At 42.0% G+C, this 25735-nt stretch overlaps 1 protein-coding gene across 2 annotated transcripts in view; it reads right to left on the bottom strand.

Annotated features, from left to right (window-relative positions):
- fgf13a (fibroblast growth factor 13a) overlaps positions 1–25030 on the bottom strand; it is an 86755-nt gene extending 61725 nt beyond the window's left edge. Inside the window, exons 1-2 of one of the 2 annotated variants that reach the window (XM_053878426.1) lie at positions 24638–25030; positions 24384–24533 (exon numbers count right to left, since the gene is read on the bottom strand). In XM_053878426.1, the coding sequence (XP_053734401.1) occupies positions 24384–24432 (49 nt within the window). In that variant the 5' untranslated portion in view covers positions 24433–24533; positions 24638–25030. The remainder of the gene's footprint in view (positions 1–24383; positions 24534–24637) is intronic. The other variant, XM_053878423.1, reaches the window with a different exon arrangement.
- Between the last annotated feature and the right edge of the window lie 705 nt (positions 25031–25735).

The raw sequence follows: 25735 nt of genomic DNA, 5'->3' as shown, positions 1-25735 counted from the left end.
AAGTTGAAGGACTTTTTTCTCTCCAGTTTCCTTCTTTTTATTGATCTTTTTTTGATTGTCTTTCTTGTACCTCAAAATACATTGTGGAAAAAATATTGCCCTCAGTTCTTTCACATTCAAAAAAAATGAATATATGTGTAAAATGAATTCATATACAATCAAATAAAATTTTGTGAACGGTAAAATGTCCTGATTTACACTCATACTTTAATCTATTTGTCACAAATGGAGGCTCTTTCTTCTTTTCAATCCCGTCTTTTGGCCACTCATACAGTAGTAGTAGTAGTGTGGGCCCTTGGGAAATTGAACTGCCCACCTTCACAGTAGCTCAACTATTATTCCGCCCTTTGTTATGTTTAAAGAAAAGAATAGTACATGTTTAGCACATTACAAATAATGGTTTATGATCATCAATAGAAGGCATGCTTCGTAGTTGCTGGTTCACAGTAATTTGTCTTTGACATTGTCATGTTGTTTTCTAAATTCATTTTTAATGTTGATGTATTGCTGCTGTGGTGTGTATCTCTTTATTATTTAACATAACATTTTGTTTTCTTACTTTTCTTGAAATTAAATTATATTATTACAAATTTAAATTATAATAACTTCTCTTTTTCATTTGTACTTTCCATGATAATAATAGTGCTTCACAGGCACGTTTTCAAAAACATTTAACCTTTTAACATGTTCTTGAATGTTTACCGGAGACTCAGCCGTCCAGTAGAGACGCAGTCTTTCATGTGGACCCTTGGGGACACTAGCCCCCTCCCCTACTCAAGAAAGGTCCAAATATAACTCGGTGTGGATATTTAACCCTGTTGACCTAATTTCGTCTCGGCCCAGTAAATGTCCCCACCTGTCTCACCCCAAGCCTCTTCCTGCCGCAGAACACAGAGGCATCCGCACCATACGCAGCATTTCAGCCAAAATCCTGCTCATCTGGTGCTTATATCGACCTGGCCATGCCCTTTGACCTTGGCCGTAAACATGCTCAACAACGGTGATACTGTTGACACGACACTCCAGAGACCACGATGAGAGCTGCAGCCTCCTATCAATGCCTTCAGTTGTACAGGGCAACAGCTGAACATGAGCAATGTGGAGACAAGTCAGAGTGACGACACACCGGTGGCAACATGAGCTCTCTGCTCCGCCGCAGCTCAGACGGCCCGTTTAAGCAGATGCGACGGCCGCAATTAGACCTCTGACCTTCCCGAGGTGATAATGTATGGTGCTAAGATACAGTGTGCTGCACCTCAGGGTTCCAGTTAGCTGCTAACTTTGAGTTATTCAAAAAATGCACTCCGCAATCGCGACATGCGCGAGGAATGCAGCCCTAGAATGTCACTACATTCTTTGTCTACAACAGATCACTGCTCCCTGTTGCCAATATGAAGAGTGGCGTGCATGCTGCTATTGTTTCCTTGGAATAACTGAGGTCACTGAAGGCCACACATAAGAAGTATATTGGCCTCATGGCTCAACTCCTTCAGCGCAGTAACAGCACAAAAAAGTGATTCAGGGATTCCGCCACATGTTAATGACTGTGTTGCAGTGCCATGGCTTGAGTGACTTCAGAAATATCATCACTTTTTAGGATGAAATCTCAAGAGCTGAAACTTGCTAAAACAAAGCGGAAACTAGCGGGAACAAAAAAAAAAGCCCAAAAGAAACATTATAATCACAAAACACGGATGTATGAAGACACTCGGCTTCCATGTTTCTCTGTCAGAAACACAGACAAATAACGTTTGACTGACTACGTTTCGGGGGGTGGGTGGGAGAGAGGTAATGGGGGGCCTCTGGTAGAAAATGCACTGCTTGTATAAATCCAACTGAGACTCTTAGCGAACCACTGTTTACTTGAGAGACGTGGGGAGAGATGTTTGGCATAAATATCAGGAAATGAAACCGTGTCCGTAACATTGAGCCCGACTGCAGACCTGCTTCTTATTAACCCAGTATAGATAGCTTCTAACCTATTTTAGCATCTGAAATGTCATTGATAACAAAGGACTTCATGGAACCGTGCCTGTCGTGTTACAAAACGCACTTCAATAATAAATCGCCACCTCACACCTCTAACTTCATAATGAAATTTGTTCTTACTTGATCACCTCTTTGCGCATGCACTCAACCTTTCCATTCCACAGTGCTATTTTATGTGGCTTCACTATTTGTCTGTACTATTATTTTAAATGCATAAAATGCTTAAACACTATTAACAGTACAATTTTTCTCACCTCCATCTAACAGCAAGAATAAAAATATTTTCCAAACACAGCATATTTTGGACTTGAAACCCCTGCTCCTGATTAAATGAAACAAAACTTGTTTTTGTTTTGTTTTTCCTGTGAATCACATCGAGCTCCAGAACGAGGACCGGCGGTTTCTCATTGCCAAGGACATTTTAACACAGCAAGGAGAACCAAAACACACACGAGCGAAAGATAACAGCGCCAGTATCAATGCAGGAAACTCATGAAGCAAATGAAAACAATGAACAGCAACATAATTTGTTTTCATTCTATTCAAATGTGACTCTCAGCAAATGCATTATTTTCAGCTGCAGCCATGACTCTCTCAGACATGAATTATTCATTGAATAGATTTACAGGTGAGAATGAGCTCAAGCAAAAAAAAAAAAAAAAACCCTTGTGACGCACAGAATAATGCATAAAAAATAACTCAGAAATGTGTTCATAAGAGACAAGTGATGCATTCATGCAGGTCATGATTTAAAAAGAGTGTAAGATACACTGATCCATAACAGTTTGATGTGACCTCAATACAGTTTTATTGACGGTTGACTTGTTCAAGGGGAAGCAAAGACGTGGACTACGGTCAGAAGAAACAAAACTTGCTCTTCCCCCTGCTCCTTGTCATTTCAAAATGGGTTATGGATCTATAAAATGTAATGGTTCAAAGATTGAAATAAACATATTTATTAATCGATAAAAGATGTTGTGCGCTTCAGTTGTTTGTTTACAGATAAGAAAAGGGCATTAGATGGGGGCAGATGACTGACGGCATCCTGTAAGGCAATAAGCAGTGCATCAATCCCAGGAAACAAGCTCTGTGACTCCCTGAAAATGTCCCTACGTCATCCAAGTGCCGCCAAAAAAGCCTGGCGCTCAACACTCAAACAAGAGCCAGGATGATGACAGATCGCACCAGTGTCAAATACAAATGTATCCTCGACCACGTTCATAGAAACGACCTGAAGCTGCAACCCTGTCAGCTGCTATATCAAAGCACAACATTCTACAACACGTATTCGTGCCCCTACATCAACTTCATATGAAAATCCGTCTCTTTCACGGTATAATTTTGGGAGTGAGTACCTTTAGACATCTGTCCTGCAGAACAGGTGCTTGGCTACACGTCCACTCGCCCAAGATGTCAAGATTAAGACGAATGATTTCAAAGGACGGGACACCCTGAGTCAGAAGCGCTGCGTTCCAACTTTCTTTTTAGGAAATTTGAATCTGCTACGAAGTGTTAAAGACATGGCATAGGTTATAAATAGTAACATAATACAAGTAACATCCGACTTACGACCTGCTCGACTCACGTCCACCCGTACTTACGACCATTTTATTTTATACAATGTCGGCCACGAAGCATGTAGCAGCCCGGCAATGTGTACGACAGTTACGGCTGCACAGCATCCCAGCATCTCACTCTCACACAGCCATCTATGACTACAGTAGTACCTATAACCCTCACGTCAGCTGTTTTGAATGGCATTTGACTTACATCCAATCCGACTTACGACCTGTTTGTCGGAACCGATCCCAGACGTAAGTCGGATGATACTTGTATTTGCGTGAATCTCTCTTTATCTGTGTTCTGGACTTCCGTGTGGATAAAGGGAGGTTGTTTTAGAGGTTACATTCCAACCACTGGGGCCCGGTATCACTGGGTACCTCACAATACTATCACGATATTCTGAGCGCGATCACGATTCTATCACGACATAGTGATTCTTCAGAGTCAGGAATACACCCTGGACAGGTCGCCAGTCCATCGCAGAGCACACAGAAGAGAGAACATGCAGAGTTAGGGCTGGATTCCAATCCTGAACCTTCTTGCTCAGAGGCAGCAGTGATAACCATCGCTCCACTCTATGTTGTGGTCTTCTAGCTAAACCTATTTCCGCAATATAGACCAAATGAAGTCCTGGCTTCTGATCTATTTCCTTCAGAAGCAACAGTCAAGGGGACCCAAACACCATCAAAAAAAGATGTTAGACTTTCTGGCTTATGCTCTCTGTAAATGGGTGAGTCTGGTCTAATCTGGGCAGTGTTGTTCTGGTTCTGTCTGCAGGCGCTCCCCTCCGCGGATCTGTCAGTCTGTACCCACAGGGCCTGTTATTTTAAGGAGCTCAGCTGAGAGGAGATGACAACATCACGGACTGCATAAGCTGCTTACATTTCCTCAAGCACTCCCAGAGCAGGCGGGGATCTACACTCTCTGTCACCACCGCTTCGTATGCAGCGTTTCCATGTGCGCAAGCAACACTTCACCAAATATGGGAAGCAGTCGATGAGGTCACCGCGACGTCAGCGAAATCACCAGCAGGCATTATTTTGTGATGATGATATTAAAGGCGGTCATCCTTTCACTTTACATATATTACGGTAAAATTAAAAAAATAAATACTTCAAGAGAGGGGAGAGGGAAATGCTTTGCAATGCAGGTATTTAATCCTAAAACCCCTCTGTTTTCGGGGTTTATCTTTCTATAGAAATAGCTTGTGTAACCTTTTCTGTCCCCGGTGGGTCGGCTGATACAACAGCCCATCCTTTAGAGCTCCTCTGAAAAGCGGGGCTCCATGTCGACGTAGATGTGAGATCAGTCACGGGTTATCTGCACAGACACGTATCAGAATCCACAGTGTTGCTGACTCAACCGACAACCGCAAGCAAGACACGCTCCAGAGTGGGAGACGCATCAGGTAAGACAGAAACAAAGGGAGGAAGCCTCCAGCGGCACAGAGAATCAGAACCTCCGTGATCGGCTTGGCTGCTTTTTTTTTTCTTCAATTCTCACACCGCCGCCCCCAATAAATGACACATCATCTATTTGATGATATATTTCTTTATTAAAGAAATTGTTTTCTCCCACTGTAACTGACAAGACAAACCAAATCAGTGATGAGGATTTAAATGTAATTTGATCATTTGAAGAAAACTCATTTTTAACAGCTAAATAAAGGCTTTCACTTCAACCTTCTTTCATTTTTATTAATGTGCATCTCATATATAATGTCACACTGGGTGATTATGTGAATAAAGTTGTGGATATGACTCAAAGAGTCAACCCATATTGATCTCAGTGTCTCAACAGAGAGGGCCAACATGAGATAGCAGGGGCCAAACATTGGCTGAAACTGACTCCATTTTAATGCTATTTTGAATCTTAAATGTTTCCTGTTTAATGCACTCCGATGCTGCAGTCCATGGTCACATGAATGGGCAAAACAAAAACATGTCTGTTCCACATCAGCACCTTCATCACACCTCCATAAGCTCCTGCAACACAACGTTACTTGTTAGCATGAGGCCAGCGTGCAGTGATTCTTCTCTGGGAGGAGCAACTCAGACATACAAGGCTTCCTGCGTGAAGCCACTCGCTGCAACATCCTTCGCTCTATAACACACGCATCCACCGGCAAATGTTCATCTACATCGTCGTGACGGATCAGCGCACATAGAACTAGATGAGAGCCTGGATCAGTAGTGCACACACACACACACACTTATGTCTGCTGTAACAGCTTCAGATGAAGCTAAATTTAACTGATCGCTCTCGCCGCACGATTGGGATGAGCTGACACGTGGAAGGAACGGCACACACACCTTTCATCACTGCAGACACAGCAGATAGAAAAGCCTTAAGGCTCCACACAAACTGAGTGGGTTCATGTCGAAAAACATGGCTGAGATTTGCTGAGATGGACACAATCTAGAGCTGCAGTGACTAGTCAACATTGTCGACCTCATGCGTCAAGGAGTTGTGACATCATCGCGCGCTTTTCCACACATGCGTGAGTCAGCGCTATCCGCGGTAAGAGGGGAAATGGCCGAGGCTCCAGGACCATTGCGACCCAAAACATTAAAAATCACCACAATTCACAATTCAAACCACAATTTCAGCAACTGAAATGTAAAATTTCATAACAATTAGAAGCTTTTTATATTACCATCTACAGGACTGCAATCTGATGAGTCAGCATTTTCATCAACTCAGACACATGATATGCCGACAAGTCGACCGATTGTTAAGATAGTCAGCGACTTGGACTGCGTGAAACAAGAGGAACATGACTGGGGATAAAATAAACATACGCAAAAACTGAAAACGAAATCAAATACAAATTCAAGGAAACGGCATCGACAACACAAACAAACAAGACTTTTTTATGTAAATGCACCTTATGACTCCATGATGAAATATTACTTGTACCAGAAAAAAACACCAGTATTTCAAGATTTAAAAAAATATAAAATGCGAAAGAAATATAAGCAAAGCAAAAACATGTCAAGTCAAAACTTTCAAAACATAAAACAAGTGTGCATTTATTAACAAATACTGCATCTAGTTTAGCAACAGATATAGTGAATTACAGAACAAATGGAATCACAGTGATATATTTGAATTTCTTTATTTAAAAGATACATGAACTGAGAAGACAATAGACGAGCGGCAGTTTCTCATTAAACTTGGTGTGAAAATGGGGTGAAAGGTCATGGCGCTCTGCATCAAACGTACAGTTTCCCAGGCAGTTAAGCACATTCTCTCCCAGTCGCGCTTCTCCACGAACAAACTTTTAAGGTGTTTTTCAGCCGATAATGAGGGTCACACGGACATACTGATGTATTCCAAACGTGTTTTCATCTTTAAAACAATTTGTCATTGAAAAAGCTCCGTCGGCGTCTTCACCGCTCCACCGTCAGTTAACAAGCGTAAATAAGTGCAATTGAGCAGCATAGAAACCCGCCTCACAGCTGGGTCATTTCATTTTTCCTATTCATATTCCGGCTTTCATGTGGATTTCAGTCAGCAGGCAGGAAGCCGTCACACAACGTCTCATTAGCCAGCAGCAGTGGGCAGACGCAGATCGCTTTGCAAAGACAAACAACTTCATTAGCAGTGCCCATGCTTTAATAAGTTACTCTGAAGTACTTTTGCAAACACGCAGGAAAAGCCATGTTTTACTGTGGAGATCCTCCAGGAATGGAGTCAAACGGCGTCCACTTATTATCGTATTCAATCCTGGGAGTCATGTCACTTTGGAACGTCCTCCTGAATAGAATGCCAGTCACAGAATATTTTTAGGAACTGAACAGGACAACTAAGTTCATTGTAGGCGAGACGGTGCTCTGCATTCCACCTGAAGGTGTTTCCAGTGATTGATGAGCTTCAGCTCCGCTTACAGATGCCACGTTCCTCACGAGGTAATACATTCCTGACGTGTCAGGGAAGCCGGTGCCGTCGCACCTGATGAGCAGACAAGGACAGTGTAGCAAGGCACTTTCTGTTGCTGCTGTCACGAGCCATATAGAGCAGGGGTGGCCAACCAGTCAGAGGCTGAGAGCCACATTGTTTTACTTTGTTGCTGAAAAGACTCACATCCTACAAATATGTAAGATTGTAACGCTCAACCTAAACAGCTGGTCACGTGACTGAGCGTCAGTATAGCGGTCAAAGCACATCCCTGTGTGTCACAAGGTTGATGGTTCACGTCCAGCTTATGTTTCTTGTGCATGTACTTTTAAAATTCATACTTTTTACCGTGATCCTCCTTGAAATATCAAGCGACGTAGATAGAAATGTGTGCAGACATGATCTATCTATCTATCTATCAATGTTAAGCAATGGAACAATATCTTGCAAATGCATTCCTTAAATTTGACATCTACTGTATCACGTTTCCTGCAAGTGCGGTATCTTCAAGGCTGACTCTTCCCAGAAAGGCACAGTCTGATTCCAAGTCACAGATTCACACACCCCTATTTAACTAGAGTTGCAATCCGTAACCTTGCAAATTCACTTGTCAACTAGTCAGTGACACCATGAGACCATCGTGTTTTTGCTGGCGAACGCTAACACATGCGGAATGAACCAGCAGCCAACCAGAAGGGAAAGTTGTCTGATGTTACTGCAAGAACACTGTGTTTGGAAACTTCAGAAATGAGGCAACTGGAGGCATGCAACATGTGAATCTGTACAATGCTAATAAGCACAGGCACCATATGTGTGGTTTCTGATTTCATGGTATAAAGTAAAAGGTTTTGCTAGTCAACACACGAGTGGACAATATACCGTGTGGCAGTCCGCAGCCCAATTTTGAAAGTATAGAACGCACAGAGTGAGAGCTGGACTGTCAGTTTGCAGTGTGCACAGTAAAGCGCTTGACCAGTCTCCATTGCCCCAGATGTTTAGTGTCTGGTGCGGCGACTTTTACTCAGGTGCGACCTGTTTATATTAAATTCTGAAATGTTTTTTTCTCACTGACCGACGAAAACGTTACATTGCGTTCATGATCTGTTCCTATATTCTTGATTCCTATCCAGCCCTGAACAACAACGTCATTCTCCAAGCCAAGAATCTCACATGATCACACACAACAAACAAGAACACACGCATCACAGCAGTGGACAGCATTATGTGTTTTAGTGTTTTAAAATGGAAAATCCATGATCATAACAACCAACAGGAACACCTCACAGAACTGGTTCTGTATACAGCACGGGTATCTGAGGGGACAGACAGGGTGTCGATGACCAATATTCATTGACTTCACATTATTAAAAGCTAGTCTTTGCTTCCTTGTTTGCTGGCTCACTTTTGTGACGTTCTGCTTCATGAAATGGATTTTGTGAAATAAATTTTAAAATGCTGCTTATAGTTATTATTCTTTTTTTTTTAACCATGGTAGTTGCACTATGTTTGATATTTAAAGCAGCTGTTTAAATAATAACTGGCACAAAAACTCACCTGTTTAATAAGCATATTGTCAACATGGGAACTGTTGTGGAGAACAATGGAAATACAAAAAGCAGTTTGCCAGATAATATTTGTAGTGACAGTAGTTATTTTCTCAAAATGTAAAAAGCAAACTGGATGAATCAACAGCATTCAGAAAGACTTGTTTACTGTTGTGCCACTATGTTACGTAACTTGCTCATCACTGGTTGCCTCTGCCCAGTAACACCGGGAGAAAATACAGTTGGAGCTGAAACTGTGAAAACACACTAGTGCCAGGTGTTGTTTGTGTAAAAATGTGAAATGCTAAATGTTAAAATGCCATAACAAGGCAAGTAAAACTAAAAAAGATAAATCACTGATCTGCCCGGATTTTTTCACACTATATTTCCAAACATTCACACGCTTAATGTAATATCATGTGGCATCATAAAATGTAATGGTGTAACCAGCAGAGAAAGACGCTTATCGCAGCCAAACTTGGGTCTCTTTCAACATTCAGGGTTGAGATGGATCGGAGTAGGATTGTAAATGCGTACGAGTTCTAATGTTATGCTGACGCCAAGTCAGGATGGAAGTTTCCTTTGCCAAAGCAAGAAGCCACTCACCATCAGCACGAGCGGCCATCTGTTCCTCAAAGCTTTACAGCTTGTTGCGGCCGACACCCACACAAACATTACGTGCGGCAGAAGGTTTCACAGAGGCATGTTGTTAACGTTGCACTTAAACACATCCTAAAATCCTAAACTCTTGTTGCCTCAGTCAGTGAAGGGCATCAATATCTTCAAGTACTTGGCTTTGCAGTAAGTAATAGAGGAAAGCAAACGCTTTTTGACCCTACAATGGTGTTTCAAAACTAAAATTGACCTTTACTCAGTTTAGCCACATTCCACTTTGATGTGACACATTAAAAACAACTGATGGTGCATTCGACCACTGAAAAAAAGTAAAAATCATAACGGCTAATGTTTTCTTCATTTGTCGCCTGCGAAGGATGTGAGAAGTTCTTTTTATAAGAGGTGAGATGACAGCACAAGTGTGAGGACTGCCTCCATGCAACACATTTCGATGGGAAAAAAAAAGCCTTGAGCGAGTCTTAGCGAAATGTACAAGATCCTAAAATAGAGTTGGACTGTCTCGTCGCAGAAACGACAAGAGCAGAGATGACAGGACTCCGGTTTGAGACTGTATTGTGAAGGAAATGCAAAATGAATAATGGATTTACTCACCACAATTATACTGACAAAAGAAAGAAAAGAGGAGAAAAGGAAGAGATGAAAGAACTCAGGTTAGTTCAGTGACAGAAACGTGCCTATAAAATAAAAATAAGGCGGTTTAAACATGTTGAAATGGAATACAAATATTTTAAAATCATTTCAAAAATGAAATGTGGGGCATTCAAGCGCACAAAGCCTTTTCAAATGCATGACATTGATAGGCTGCAACGACTGACTATTTCAAAGTCAACTAGCAACATGTCTGAAAATGTGAAAAAATGCATGTGAATGTCATAAACACTTGACATAAAATACTGTTTTGAAAGTTAGATTTCAATTGGCTGAGTTATTGGCTTCGACCATCGTGTCGCAAAACGTCAAAAGTATGGCAACATTTCACATTGGATACATCAAAGGTGGTGCAAACTGCCACCTTTAGAGCAATTAAAATTTCAAAAAATGTAACACTATCCAAGTATTTAAAACAAGTCCTCTTTATTTTTTAAATGGCTACTTACAATCTACTGCGATCAGAAATGTTGGTTTGTTTGTCATATGTCCACTAGTCGACATAGTGAAGGTAGTCGAGAGTAGCTGACTTTCAATTTGTAGCCCTTTTCAACATGCAAGATTCATAAAGAGATTATACAATTAAATGTTAGCAATTTTTGATTTGATAATTTTGTGTTTGATTCCAGACAGTATCACAATGTGTATCTACCAATACGGTCACTATATGTAAACCTGACGGCTTCTAGCGTTACAGTAAAGTCGTCCATATAAAATTTCATTTTCAGTAGTTAAGAATTCAATTGCTAAATGCAATTGTCATTTAAATCTATGTACTTAAGACTTTGGCCGCTCTCGAGTTAGTGGTTTGAGTGCTGTGATATAGAATGCAAACAGGCGGAAACAACAGATGCCGTCCCCAGCAGACCAAGCCGGACCACCGACTGTACACACAAACAAACACAGCCTGCCTCAATTTCACACATTTTCTTTGAACTTTTTTTGCATTCTCTTCATCACACCTTGGTGTGTGATGCTTGCTTGCACACATGCTTGACTCAAAATGACACCTGTGCACGAGCGTGGACGATAAGACTGCCGATCACTGCCGGCGGGATGTCACATGACATCCCTGCTGCCACAAACAGCGCCACAACAAAATGATATTAATCGAAGTACAGGACAAGATAAATGAGTGCAGAGTAAATTGCTACATCCAGTAAAGGTCACACAGAATGAGCATGTTTACAGTTAACATCTTGGCAAATAATTGGACTCAGAAATAAAACCTTGCATTACGCCGGTGACGTCCTTAATGTCACAACGTTCCGCTGTAACCTTTAAGCAAAGCTGAAGTGTTTCAGCATCGCGTGTAACCTTTTCATCTGGCCTGCAGCGCTCATCATCTTGGGTATGGTCACCAGTCCCACTGTTATAGATTACTGACCTCTCCTCGTACTCCATCCCTTCGTTTCACTCTCATCTCTTTCTCTCTGCACCGACTGCGATTTTCAACGCTGAGAAAAAACAGAGCGCACAACACAAATGCTCTGTCGGGAGTCAACTCTTCTACATTGCAGTTTATTTATTTATTGATGAGTAACTTCACTCAGACTAGTCAATATTGAATAGTTTATGGACGCTAATGTTGCCCAATAGATGAATTATTCACCAATCCTGCACCATTAAAGTGTGAAATAAATGTAGTGTTGGACAGCAGTGAGTTCTACTGAACTATACATGTGAGACGACCAGATACTCTGGCAAGGAAGGAACATCTAAACAAAACTTCTATTGAGATTGGAGGTGAAAGTTACAATATGCAGAGTATCAATAATCATAAACAACAAAAAAACACCATGTTTGACAGCTGGAAATTATGGTTGCTTTCCAACGTGCGCTGCAGAATTAATAGCAAATATTTGAATAGCTTAATGTGCAGAGAAACTACATCTCGCCTGCGCTCTAGGGTCCCTACTGTAAACTGCTTTCCACCGCAAAACTAAGTTTTGCAAACTGTGATAGCTGTGATAAGCGTCTTTCTCTGCTGGTTACATCATTAAGTTTAATGATGCCACATTAAATTATAAGCATGTGAGCAATTACGAAGTATTAGGATGGATGGAACCTCGGCGTGTGTCCGACCTACGTTGGCTCATGTGCTATGGCTGACGTCTCCACACACAGAGAACAAATTCTGGCAAGAATCCTGAATAGCTCAAAGTAATGCGTTGGTGAAAAACATGGCAGACATACAGTATATACATCTAAATAGGGAAATGAGTTATATACCTGAATAATGGGGGGGGAAAAGTCATGCACTTCATGTTTTTCCCTTATTTATTTATACTTTTTTAAGTGTTAATTTGGTTGCCATATGAACTAGCTAATTATGGTACACCTGTCATTGCACAGTGGATTCTTGTGAATAAAACCACCCACACGTTTCACGCTTCTGTGGGCACATTATTTTTGTTGTGGCTGTTGGACAAACAATATAACACCACATACTGATTTCGAAGGTGTCAAATATTGATTATTCTCAAAAGGACTTTTGAGTCCAGGAGTGACTCAGAAGTCAGCCTTCTGCGTTGCATGTTGACTCATTGGGTATTCAATAGACGCACATGTGGGACCACAGGCAGTGCGTGAAAGAAGGCGTTTGGGGCGAGCGTTTAGCCTCTGCTTCAGCTTTTGATATTAAACTGCATGTCAGTTGGTAGAAACAGCACCTCAATATGATCATGAACTTCACTCATGGGGCGCACTTGTTGGCGCCGTGAACAAAGTACATGGACATATAAGGTGCGATTTATGTCAAGGAACAGCACAATAGCCACCGTCCACTCATCTTAACCCCAGCATTTGAACCTCTTGAGAGAGGAGAAACTTCTGACTTCTTGAAACAACCATGTGTCAACACGAACCACAGAAACACTGGACTCAAAGGTCCACTTGAGAATATATGATGGTACGAGATGGGTTTCCGGCACGGCTGTTTGTGATCATCAATAATAATGACGGGTGGGAAGTCACCAGACAATTCAGCTTCAACATCGAGCACTGTAGATAGAGTAGTGTCAGCTCCTTCCTGTTGCTTTTAGCGCTCATGCTGCATTCCAGTTGCCTCGGATGACGGAAGTCAGAAGTGGGAATGACATCAAAGCCACGTTCAAAGCGTTCCAGTTACCAAAAGAAGAAAGAGAAAGACATCGACTACAATAGCAATTATCCACTGTTGGCACGGTCTAGACTGTAGTTTGCACAAAAATGAACTTGTAAAATTACACAACAGAAACATTTCTGAACTGTATGTTTGCATGAAACAATACAAGGTAGTGAACCCATTTAGAGAAAGAAAAAATATATACGCAATATTACAGGAGGTGTACACGCTGTTGACACGCCGAGCAGCCATCTTGGATAGCAAACTCTGGGTGGTGGTGTTTTTCGGTTTGATTTGTTTTCACCTCCAGAAAAATTGTCAAAATGTGTCTTGTTTGATTCGCTTCAAAAGATTTATCAGGAATTAGTATGAAGACAGGCAGGTGGCCAAGGAGAGGCTGAAGGGAAATAAATCCCAAAAGAGGGTCTAGCTGGACGAACTGTCACTGAAACAAAGAGCAAAACACATCGTGCCTCTTGCAAAATCGACATCAAATAAAAGCAACTTTACACCCATGAACAGTGCCAGACAGACAGCCAAGGTAAAACGTATAAGTGCTCTAACCTTCAAACAAGAAGTTGCAGCTGCTAAAGGAGTGATGGAAGTGAGTGGGAGCGCTGACGTTTCAAGGATGACAGAAGTCAAAACACGTTTCTCATGTGCAAACTACACTGCATAAAATACACTTCATTTTAAATGGTAAAAAGGCAGACCACACACAGTGGTGATATGGCGCCATCACGGCCTTGTCATAGTGATGTAGGATACATCTCAAATCCCAAAACCACCCCAAACCCACAGAGGCTCTTGTTTAGCCTTGCCCACCCTTTATTTTCTAATCCAGCGTTTCCCTCCGTGTGGAGTTGGGTCTCCCGGGTTGGGAGTGAATTTTCAGCGACTGCATGACAACGCTCGCTGCTCTGCATCACATGGTGGGAAGGCACCTCCGTGTCCACCCCCACAACTGATGACATCCCTGCTTATTGGGGCTTTGTTGCCGTGGTAGCGACTCATTATGTAAATGATGTCTCTCTGATGAGAAGCAGGCGCAGCCTTGATGCTGGTCGCTCCAGACTGTAAAATTGGTTGGGACCAGAGAAACACTTATATTTAGCATCTTAACAATTCCATCATTTCCTTGAAAGACAGATTCAAAGTCATTTTGAGGTTAACAGGTCACATTTTCTGCTCCTTCTCTACCAGATCTATGACTTAAAATCTACTTGGCATCACCCATTAAAAACATGTTTTTGAAAGTAAAACTGCATTTCAAGTGTAATTCATTGGATTTGCCAGCTTCCCCAAACACGTCAACAGCTGTGCTGAGTGAGTGACCAACTCATCAATGCGCTGAATTGATTCCATCTCTGGTTTGAAGGGCAGCCTGTTAGGTCCACGTCTGGTCAGTGGAGAGTGCAATTCATGAGCGGCAACTACATTGGTTAACCTCTTCTTCTCTGTGGCCCTAAGTTGACTGCGTTTTTATAGCCCATAATTAGGGCCGATGCCTCTACGAACTGAATAAACTCTTTAAAAATGATTTGTTCTTAGTCCCTGGACTCTGGCAACTCTTTAAAATAACAAATCCTTAACCTCTTGCCACAAAACCTTTGCGAGATTAAGCCAGGAGTTGGTTGTAGGCTTGTTTTGTGTACAAGGTTCCAGAACTTAAGGTCCAATACTTTTGTTTTTTGTTATGTTTTGCTAAGGGAATACTATACCTAAAAGATTCTTTGAACTCCCGTGTTTGATTATTTTCATATCTAGTACTGCAGTACTGACTTGTCTTTCTAATGCATTGATTTTCCACACATTTTAAAGTTCCCTCAAGAGTCCTAAAAATCAAAACGTACTGCCGATGGCATGAATACATATACACAGCTCCCTGTGTTGTTAAATGCAAGAGGGCCTTGCTTTTACAAAACCATTCAAATGAAAACGGATGTCATGTCCGATCGTCCTGCCCTGTAGAAGCAGCGCCCTCACGGGGGGCTCCAGACTGTCCACTCATTCCTGCCAGCTATGATGGAGGGATGGCAAGAGGCTTCCCAGAACAACACAAAGGAATAATCTGTCCACCTGGTCATTGATTTGACCCATGACCTCCCACAGCGAGCGCGCCTGGAAGACGACCAAAGCCAGCAGATTTATTTCAATCTGGTGACACACTATTGCACACAAAATACGTTTTCTTTTATGCCAACTTGAAATCATTATTTCAACAACAAACTCTTGTATTTATTCTCTGTTTTCTAAGAGTATGTTTTACCGACTGATTTATATATTCATATTTCTCACAACAAAATGTAAGTTATCTTTTTAATATTGATGTGAACGCACTGTCGTTTTCAGATTTCATTTTTCAAGTCATTTCTTCCTGCTCCAGTTGTCCCTTCACTGTTATCTTTTCCACTCCCTCAGGATGAAACACCAACTTTGCCAACACTCCAAGCCTTCAGCCTGTCCAAGACTTCCTCTCCTCAATCCTCACACCTGCATTTACCAGCATCGACCTTGTCTGTGTAAAATCCCTTTATAATTCAAAGCATCTTTGCTCAGTCCACAGCCAGAAAAACCATTAATCCAGAGCAAACTCCAGCCTGTAGAACCTCCGATCCGACTTCTGACTCCTTCACTGGGAATATTTTGCCAAGGACACTGAACACACTCTCCGATCTGAAGCTCGACATAATTCTATGTGACATCGTTTCAATCCCACCAGGCTCTTTAGGGGTCATCTAGGCCCACAGATGTGGCTTCCGGAGTGACCTTGGGATACTGCCATTCCCCCCCACCCACCTCTCAACACACTCAAATCCTGCATTAGCTCCAAGCCAATGCTCTGAAGTTCCTCGGCAGAGTGCTTTAATATATACAGTATGTTAGTGCAAAAGAATGATTATGGGTTTGAATTATGATAATAATATGGACTTAAGAGACATATATCGTAAAGACATTTTTAAATTGAAATTGTGGACAGTCCTGAACAGAGATACGACTTCATTAAAAACACAAAGTCTCTTTCTCATCATAGGTATTGGCTGAAATGTCCATGCAAGGACACCATCCTGAGAGAAAGTCCAGTTTGCTTAACAAGGCTTTCCTCTCTAACCTCCCAACATGCACATCCGCTGCCGGCAGATCGAGTTTGTCTCCAAGGTCCTTGAAAGAAGTGGCTCACTGGTTCACAGCTCTGTGCTGAGCTCATGAATGAAGGTCACCGCTCCATCAGAAGGGATAACCAGTCAGAGGAGGAGCTGACACTTCGGAGTCTGCAGGAGACACCAGGAGGCTGCGCTGAGGTGTCAATCCAAAGCACAGAAGAAAACTGCCTCACTGTTCCAGTCAGCTACGATACAGCCATCACCACCCATCACTCTGAAGAACAGCTCATTCTAGCCACGTTAGTGCTCCGAAACAAGAGGATTTATTTTAGATTACAGAATGAATCCCACTCAAACTCCACATGCAGGGGCCTAAACCGGCCCTGCAAGTTCTTTTGCAGTTACTTAGAACATTGACAAGTCAAGTGTGGCTCCAATAATCGTGGCCTGGCTATCAGGAGTTAGTGAAACTATGTAAGAAACAGTGACCCATTTTTTCCTCTATTGTACAGTATGATGGTAAATTACTCCCAAAGGCACAAATGTTCGAGCCAACAGCCAAGAAACAGTTTACAAAACCGTCCACCTTGGCTCACCAGCTGAGCTCTGACTCACACACGCCTGTCGTCGATGGATTTCAAGGCACGTGGAGTCGCCATGACGTCATGCAGCCGACTTATTAAGCAGGTTTGGCAAAATAAAATGCTTTACACGAGGATGAGGATCATCTTAAACTCACGAATAAAGCAAAAACATGGATAATACACTGTGAGACGGGATCAAAGCAATAGGGTTTCGCAGCACTGTCTGCATATGAGAAGATGTTTGTGTTGCTAAAAATAGACGTGAAAAGGAATCAGATATATAGTAAATGAAAGGTGTCCTGATATGGACTGTAGCTCATTACAGACAGGAATATGAAGCGATAGAGATCTCAGGAAGTCACTCCATCACAGGACCAGACCTGGTGTGGAGAAGCAAGAAAGATAACTTGTGATCAGCTCATGCTCAACCACAGATAGATACAGCAACAATATGGAAATAAGCACACCTACACTCAGGTTGAATTTAGTGCATTTCAATATGTCCCTTTTCCTGTGACTTATTTGTCTGGGTTATACACAAATCCATAACTGAAACCATTGTTTTTAAAACAGCATAAGCATTTTTTTAACAATTAAATCTATTTTTGTCATTACTATTCCTGTCTTTGAAGTTATACAACATACCCTACTGCTGCAGTTCAACAACAAAAACACTCACAGGATCTCTGACTAAATTGTGAACCACTTTGTCTCCTAAAACATGACATAACAAACTGCCCACTCGGTTCACTCATTCAGCCAAAAAAATTCATATAAAATGCAAATGCAGCTGAAGACCAAACATATTTCAGAATAAAATGACATAATGAGTCAAAATCTCACCTCAGCGAGGAGAAATTCTGACTTGAAGGTTTAAAATAGCAGCAGTCTGCCGTCCAGGCTTTGACCTTATCCTCGCTGTGCCAACGTTGAAAAATTAATGTGCGGAGTGATGAGCAGATGACATCAACCCTCTGTGGGCGTGTGCAGGTGGATGCAGAGGGGAAGTCGGCCTGAATGGACAGGCGCGAAGACGGAAATGCTCAACCAAGCAGGAGAGTTTGTTGTCTATTACTTTGTGCGCTTAGTTTGCTCAACTGTTTTGTCAAGAACAAGCCCTGTTTACTCCGACCTCACACCCCTGGCTCAAGTTCAGAGGCTTCCACAATCCTGCATCTTCTTGTAGAACCCTGTAAAAGTCATTGGCTAAAAAACAGACGTCAGTGATGGCGACTGGCAGATCTGTGATGCGACGTGAGACAGTTTCCCCCGGGCAGCGTGGCCGGATCTGCATCACCACCAGAACCAAATCTGACAGAAAGTGACTTTCCTGACACCACGAGCACATGAGCACATCCCCCAAATATTTGACAGTTACATGGTGTAGACAGATTTACATCATAAACACTGTACATCACTGTCTCAGCAGGAAAAAACGACCTGCTCAAGTGATGGAGGATGGAGGACGATGGAGAGAGCAATGCTGAGTTCACTTTACAGGTTGGAGCAAAGACAGAGCTGAGCCAGAAGGCAGACCTTTCAACTAAATAAAAAAAAAATTAAATTAAAATGTCCACCGAAGACGTTTTCTTAAAGACTCAACTACAGTGACTACAGTTATGTCACTAATAAATAGGAAATACTAATCCTTATGCTGTACACTGGAGGACACCGCTTCCTGTTACATCGTGACTGAGAGGCACAGGATACTGTGCCCCAGCAGCACATCAAACATGAAATATTATCCAGTCAGAACCCTGGAATCTGCCGCCTGATGGCCCCAATTTTTGGGAAAGAAACTCCCCATCAATTCAGTAAGAAAATTCCTTCTGCTTTCAATGATATAAGATTATTTTTGACACCGTCTTGGCTACCCTTCTTAATGATTGACAGGAAGTAACTTAGATTTTCTTAATATGTTTGCGGACACTGTTCACCAGTCAATATATTTCATAATACACACACAATTATTTTTAATTTTTTGGTTTCTATTCAGTCAAAATACCTTCTAGACATTTCCTCCAGCATATTGACTGCATCATTTTTATGCTATGTTTTGATAAAGACGAGTATTGTCTCATTTCCTTTCTAGTTAAAATATGAACACAGTTTACTGACATGACCAGGGCTTAATCTTACTTTTCTCACGTGAGGCTTGGAGGGAAACAGATTTTCAAGCTGGCCCTTTCAAACTGAACCAAATCCTCTGAGCTGAAGACTGAGTTCGAATCAATCTCCGGACCATAGGATTAGAAATGACAGACCCTGCATGGAACTCTCCAGCAAGTCCATTTTCTCCCCAGAGCTGCCGTGGGATCGGCGGCAGGACTTCTATGAGGTTTAGTGAAATAATTTTACACAAGATAACTTTCACCATACGCTGTTAAATGATGTCCTAATGCGCTCTCAAGCAGAATTCCATAAATTGAAGCCAGAGAGCAATTTTGCAGGGATGATTCCAACACAGCGGGCCGTGTGCAGTTTTGTCAGGAAGATTACAGGAGGTGTCAGTGATGCGGAGGATAGATCTGCCGGCAGCGTGATTGATGAAGCGAGACTCTGGACTCCTCTCTGGGTTGATATTGATTTGCTTCTGTGGCTGTCCTCACACTGAATTCATCTGCCTTAAAATATGCAAAACGCCTGACGTCGGACCTGCAGTTGGAGGAGGACATAAATTCACCAGCTGTCTGCAAACATAATAAGAGAATCAGAGACGCTCAGAGGAATGTGTCGCCCCAAAATATTTGCCATGCAACTAACATTTCTGTGTAATATTCGCATCTCCTTTAGAACAGGAGTCACTGAAGCAATAGCTGCAAACAGATTCACCTCAAGAGAGCTACCTCCCTCTTTGCACCAAGTGGTTTTCTGCGATATCGATGACGCATTCAAACAGACCAAAGCAGATGAAGAGAAAGGGGGAGAGGTTTCAAAGTTAACCACCATTCAACTCTCCCAATACTGATATATTTGGACATTTTCCAGGAAGTAGTTTTACTTTTGTTCACTGGTTTCCTGTATGAACGACCATCACAACTGCAACCTGACCAAAACCGCGGTGGCTCTCCACAGAAAACAGTATTTCAAGCGCCGCAGTTCAGTGGTATCACACGTTGTGAGTCTTCTGTGTATTTGCATTCATTCTAATTCCCATGCGGCGGCACACACTGCAGTGAAAATACTGTTTCAGGTGTGAGTCGACTTCATAATAGAGCTGACAGTGAATACAATCCTCAGTTAAAAGATACTGAGGATGATGGACTATGTCAAATAATAAGAGACAATAAGATAGTTTTGTGATTCATTATAGTGCGCTAACATAGTCGGAGGGTTGTGTTACACTCTTCTTCGACCCCGTCATACAGTATATATCAGGGTGTCCACCCCATGTAAACGATTGCAGCCCGCCATCATGCCATCAGAAAAAATGATCTCTCTTTAAAGACGAAAACATGATCAAACTTATTAAAACAAAGCGGAAAGAAGTGGACAATACATTACACATTATGGTGGTGGACATGAACAAGGCAGTTTTCTGCATCTTTTCAACAGAAAAATCCAGAAAGAAACACCATAACGTGTTGGTCAATAAGCACGTTCCAGCCGCACACATGAAGAGATGGACCACTGCCGATTGGTCAGAGATTTACTTCTCAAACTAGTGTATTTATTTTCTTCAATTCAGTAAAAGTCATAACTCTCCCATCTGCTTCCTTATTTCTCTATCGCGTCTTAACTGGTGTTCTGTTCCGTGTGTTTTGTTTTTGGATTATAATCTCGACCGAAACCCTGTGTAATAAATTAAAACATTATCTGAAATAAGTGACCCCTCGCTCGAAGTAGAATCATGAAAGACATAGATTAGCCAAAAAGCTGGATTAAAAACTCTTCATTAAGATTTTAAAATTCACTCTCCTTCGCCCTCAGCCGCTCGTCCTCCATTAAGTTGGACATGATAAGAAAATGATGGCACATGTGTTTTGACTTCGAGGTGGTCGAAGTTAAAAGCAGAGCTGAAAATGAGGTCGAAGTGAGGTCGCACAGAGCTTTAAAAATCAGCAGAATAATCGGAGAATTCTATTAAATAAAAGTCAATAAATTGGAAAAATGTATTTAAAAAAGACATATAAAAATAATTAAAATGATGGATAAATTAATACTATAAGAAAAAGAATTACATTCATACAGGGATTAAATGGGATTAAACCTGAATAAACAGATAATATATTTATTTATTAACAATTTAACAATGAAATCAGCGAGATACAATTAGTTTAAATGAAAGTTTACATTGCCACAGTTACATTTCTTCATCATGTTTTTGATCATATTTAGCTGTTTCAAATGCAGAGAACGTCATGTGGTTTTTACATGTCGGTGTGTCAGCACGCGTTAGACTGACAAGGCCGGCTGGAAACTAACACAAGTGAATCACTGGCGTTAAAGGGCGGAGCAAAGATTTGCGCTCCCTCTCTGTCTAGGCCACGTTTTGTCAGTAAAAAGCCATCTGAAACGGAAGCTCGGACTGTAAAGTTGCAGATGATTCTGGATGATCCTCAGAGGTCAGGGACACCCTGGAAAGCTGGCAAACCTAACAGACAGGTAGACAACCACAGCCACTGTATACAAACAGTATTGTTTTAAATTTCTTTCTTAAGTGCTTTCCATCTGAAGTAGCCTAACCACGCAAGGTTTTCACTGGAACAGAGACCATGCTGCTGCCAGGAGTGCGAGGAATCTGAACGCAAACACGTCTATTTTCTCCGTCTGGTGATAAACCTCACAGCTAAAAATAAAACTGGAGGGAAATAAGGTCATGCGTTCATCAAGTAACCCGAAATGTTGATGAACATGTGGTCATGTCTTAGGTGTCTCTGAGGGGAAACTGACTGAGGAGTAATGAAGAAGCTTACATCAGCTTACATAAAGAGACGCGCTGCAGTCGGCTTTAATTGTTTCCTGAAATCTTTCGTGGGACAGTTGGTGGTGACGACGGTCAACACGGAATCTGGAGCCTCTCCATCCCGGCCAGTGGAGGCGGAACGCTGCCTAATAGATTGTTCTTTCTGGTTCAAATCAAAGCAAGAGGGGCAAAGCTGCTGACCTCCTGCTACTCCTCCACACGCTGCTTGGTTCAATGTTCCCACATGAGCGATGATTTCTTGTATTTGATTTGAGAGTCCTGGAGATGCTGTCAGGTCTGCAGGCTGGAGTGAGTCAGTCATCGACACACGCCATCGATTCACAGCAGATTAGAGGGAAAGTTGTACGCGAGGTTAATCTCGGAATCAATGGCTGGCGAATATTTGCAGTTTTGTCAGTGACGTCGTTCATTTTGGAGCTTCATTGTCTTGTCGGTGAGTTCTCACCGAGTCAGTAAAACAATGCACAAACTCGATGAAGTCATCTAACACTGAGCAATAATGTAATATTCCCATGCTCCACATGCTTTCTGTATTTTCCAATATTTTCATCATATTTTCATACTTTTTGTATCACTTTTTTGCCCTATCCGTCCATTAAAATGATGTTTTTAAGCAATTCATTCATGGTAATTTAGTACCTTATAACACCCTTTTCTCAAACCAAATATTACTATTTTTGTCATATATATTGATTGATTGTCGTTGTATCTTTATTAACATCATGTTCTATAAATGAGTCCAAACCTATGTGACAACAGATCCGGGGCATAGGCTGCAACACTGCTGCCAAAATAAACCACTTAGCTTTATTGATTTGCGGGAAGCATCTTTAAAACACAGCTGAAACCTGACAACACTGGGATCAAATTGAATTGCCAAATTGTAAATAAACAAGGACACAGCACCGGGAGCGCCGCCAAGACGAAAACACTATTACATACAGGACAGTATTGTTTTCACTATGTAAGCGTTACGTGTCCAATTCAATTACTATACATCTTATTATGGGGTTTTTTATGCAGGACATAAAAATCAGGATTTAAATAGCTTCACTGTCAGAGAGAAAGAAATATGCTAATGGAATAATTCACAGTGTAAATGTGAAAATAGTAAACATTTTTTAATATTAAATATTATCTAACAAAAAAATTTAAATATTATTTTAAAAAACTGGACATAAGATGAAAGGGAAATAAAAAATCTGTAAGGAATTTCAAATACCTAAAAAATAATAATATAATAGTATTACGTAACTAGGACATGAGATAAAATAAAATAAAATAAAATTTGTCATAAATATACTTATCATTCTTCATGTTCAATTTGTCTTTATTATTGCAATCCTGCCGTAACAACCAATATTTCCCCATTGTAGGAACACCAAAGAAAAACTAAAACAATCTAGTAAAATTTAATCTAATAATCTACCATTGTTGGGACACTTACTTTAAATATAAATAAATACCATAATGAAAAAGTAAAAAAAGTCAATGAGTTAAAAAAAGGAAAGTTCTGTATTTTTTGCCTGTGTCAAAAAGAGCAGATTAAAATTAAGCAGGGTGAATGAAAATCTCAGCCTGCAACATGGTCCCATCACGGGGATTAAAAAAAATGTTTTCAACAGAAAAACAAAAGCAGTACCTCAAAAAAAAAGAAAAAAGTGGGATACAAGAAATGACTGTCTGGAAAAAATCCATGAGGATAAAAGCTAGACCCAAAAAAATGTAGTTGATTTCATGGTAAATTTAGAGAAGTTTATCACATATATTGCTAATTTCAACTGCATTCTGGTGAGTTCAGTACGCATTATTGTACATGATAAAAAAGTTCAGGAGCACATGAACGTCTCCGATATTAAGACCCATCACAAATACTGTGTGTGATGGGTGTCGGACTGGTGGCGCTTGCGAGAAGCTCCGCTGGAACATCCCAGATCTTTCTGGAAGAAGAGCTAGTACTCTGCTACAGCAAAGCCCAGAGGTGGTCACGGCTGGGTGTTTGATTTCACGCTGGCTTCACCGAGGCCTCCCGATGTCTGGGTCTGCTCTCTAGTGTAAACAAAGCCCGAGCGAGTGGATCCTGTAAAGAGTCAGCTCCAGCCAGGAGCGGCGGCTCATCCTGGGAGGCCAGGACTCAGGCTCATTCTCTGGCTATCCAAGCTCAAGCAGCACATCGGGACACGTCAACAGGATGAAGCTTTACTTCAGTGTAGCAGGGGGATCGGAGTCCAAGAGATCATGCAGGAGGTGGGCCCACTTTTGGATCTCACTCATGCAGCGCGGGGGACCTGCTGTCGCCAGTGACCTCAAAGTCGGGCAGCATGCAGGAGATGAAGGAGTTGAATGATGTCAAGCTGTGTTGCCATTCCACTGGCCACTCACCCTTGGCAGCATCCTTGTCTTCTTTAGGCTTCGCCACTTTGCCGCTCATAGATCCCAGTTTGGACGTGTAATTCCCGGTTCAGACAAGAGTGGAAGTCCTGTGAGCGGGTCCTCAATGAAATCCTTAGCCAAGGTGCTGAGATAAGGCTTCTGTGGAGAGACAACACGAGCCACGAGTGAGGAGACAATGGATCACAGAGGTGCGAGGAGATCAATGCAACGATTCAGTGGCGAGGAACGACTCTGTTACCCACCTTATCTCGTCCACGTTTTCTGCTACATCAATGCACATTGATGAAAAGAATCGCTCCCACCATGAATCGCGTTATGATGCATAGAGAGAATCACGCGCGTGACGGGAGAAGGACGCCTCGGAACACAGGGGTTTTGCTATCCCTCCAGTCGACGAAGAGGCGAAAACATCGGGTCCTATCTACAGTTGGGAAGCCAGAGAAAGAGCACATCCAGTCCCTGGGTCTCGATCCTCCTCCTCCTCCGACGATCAACAGGATCTGAAGCTGCGAGAGCGAAACGCATCCACAGCGTCCACACGGGCGCGATGCTTTTTTTTTTTTTTTTTTTTGGGGAGTGGGGGAATCGCTGGTGCGGTGATAAATAGCGGCGAGCTTTCCTGCTGCGTGGATGGACGTGCGCGGTGGCGAATTAAAGCTGCAGGCAGCCGAACACCGTCTCCGCCGCCGCTGCTGCTGCTGCTGCTCATTCAGCTGCTGAGATGCACCTTCAGCCGTTCACAAGCTGACACCACGTCTCAGCAGGACCATAATCATAACGGCGGATTCGTGATCAATTACCCGTTTAACGCTGCAAAAAAACGGTGCGTTCCCGGAGGTTTGGCATTTAAAGGTGCCCTGTGTATTTTCAGCTGTTGCACGCTGTGTTTCATTTTAGAAGTAAAGTGTGTTCTTTAAGTGAATTTATTAAATAAATAAAATGGTAAATGATGCCACACTCAACTTCAGCTCATTATTTAGTTAATTCAACAAGCATAAATGAATGCCTTCAATAGAGGGTTTTCACGGCGCGTCATCAAACCCGGACGCCGCCATGTTGGAGATACTCACTGTTTTGCATAGAGCGGTACCGAAGGCGATTCTGCAGCGTTTCCTTGAAAAATGGTGAATTACGGTCGTGTTTTGGATTGTACGAATCGTTCCGATCGTGAAAAACAGTTGGAATTTTATCGACTTCCGAAAGTTATGACAAATCAAGGAGAACAATGCCAGAAGTTGTCGGAAGAAAGGAGGCGCTTGTTATTAGCGAAGCTGAACCAGGACCTTCGTGGCGAATCTGTGGATAACATCCGAATATTTTGCTCCAGTGACAGTTCAGGT

The sequence above is a fragment of the Synchiropus splendidus genome, chromosome 11, assembly GCF_027744825.2.
Source record: "Synchiropus splendidus isolate RoL2022-P1 chromosome 11, RoL_Sspl_1.0, whole genome shotgun sequence".
In the NCBI taxonomy this organism is placed as follows: Eukaryota; Metazoa; Chordata; class Actinopteri; order Syngnathiformes; family Callionymidae; genus Synchiropus; species Synchiropus splendidus.
This window is presented reverse-complemented; position numbering and strand designations above follow the sequence as displayed.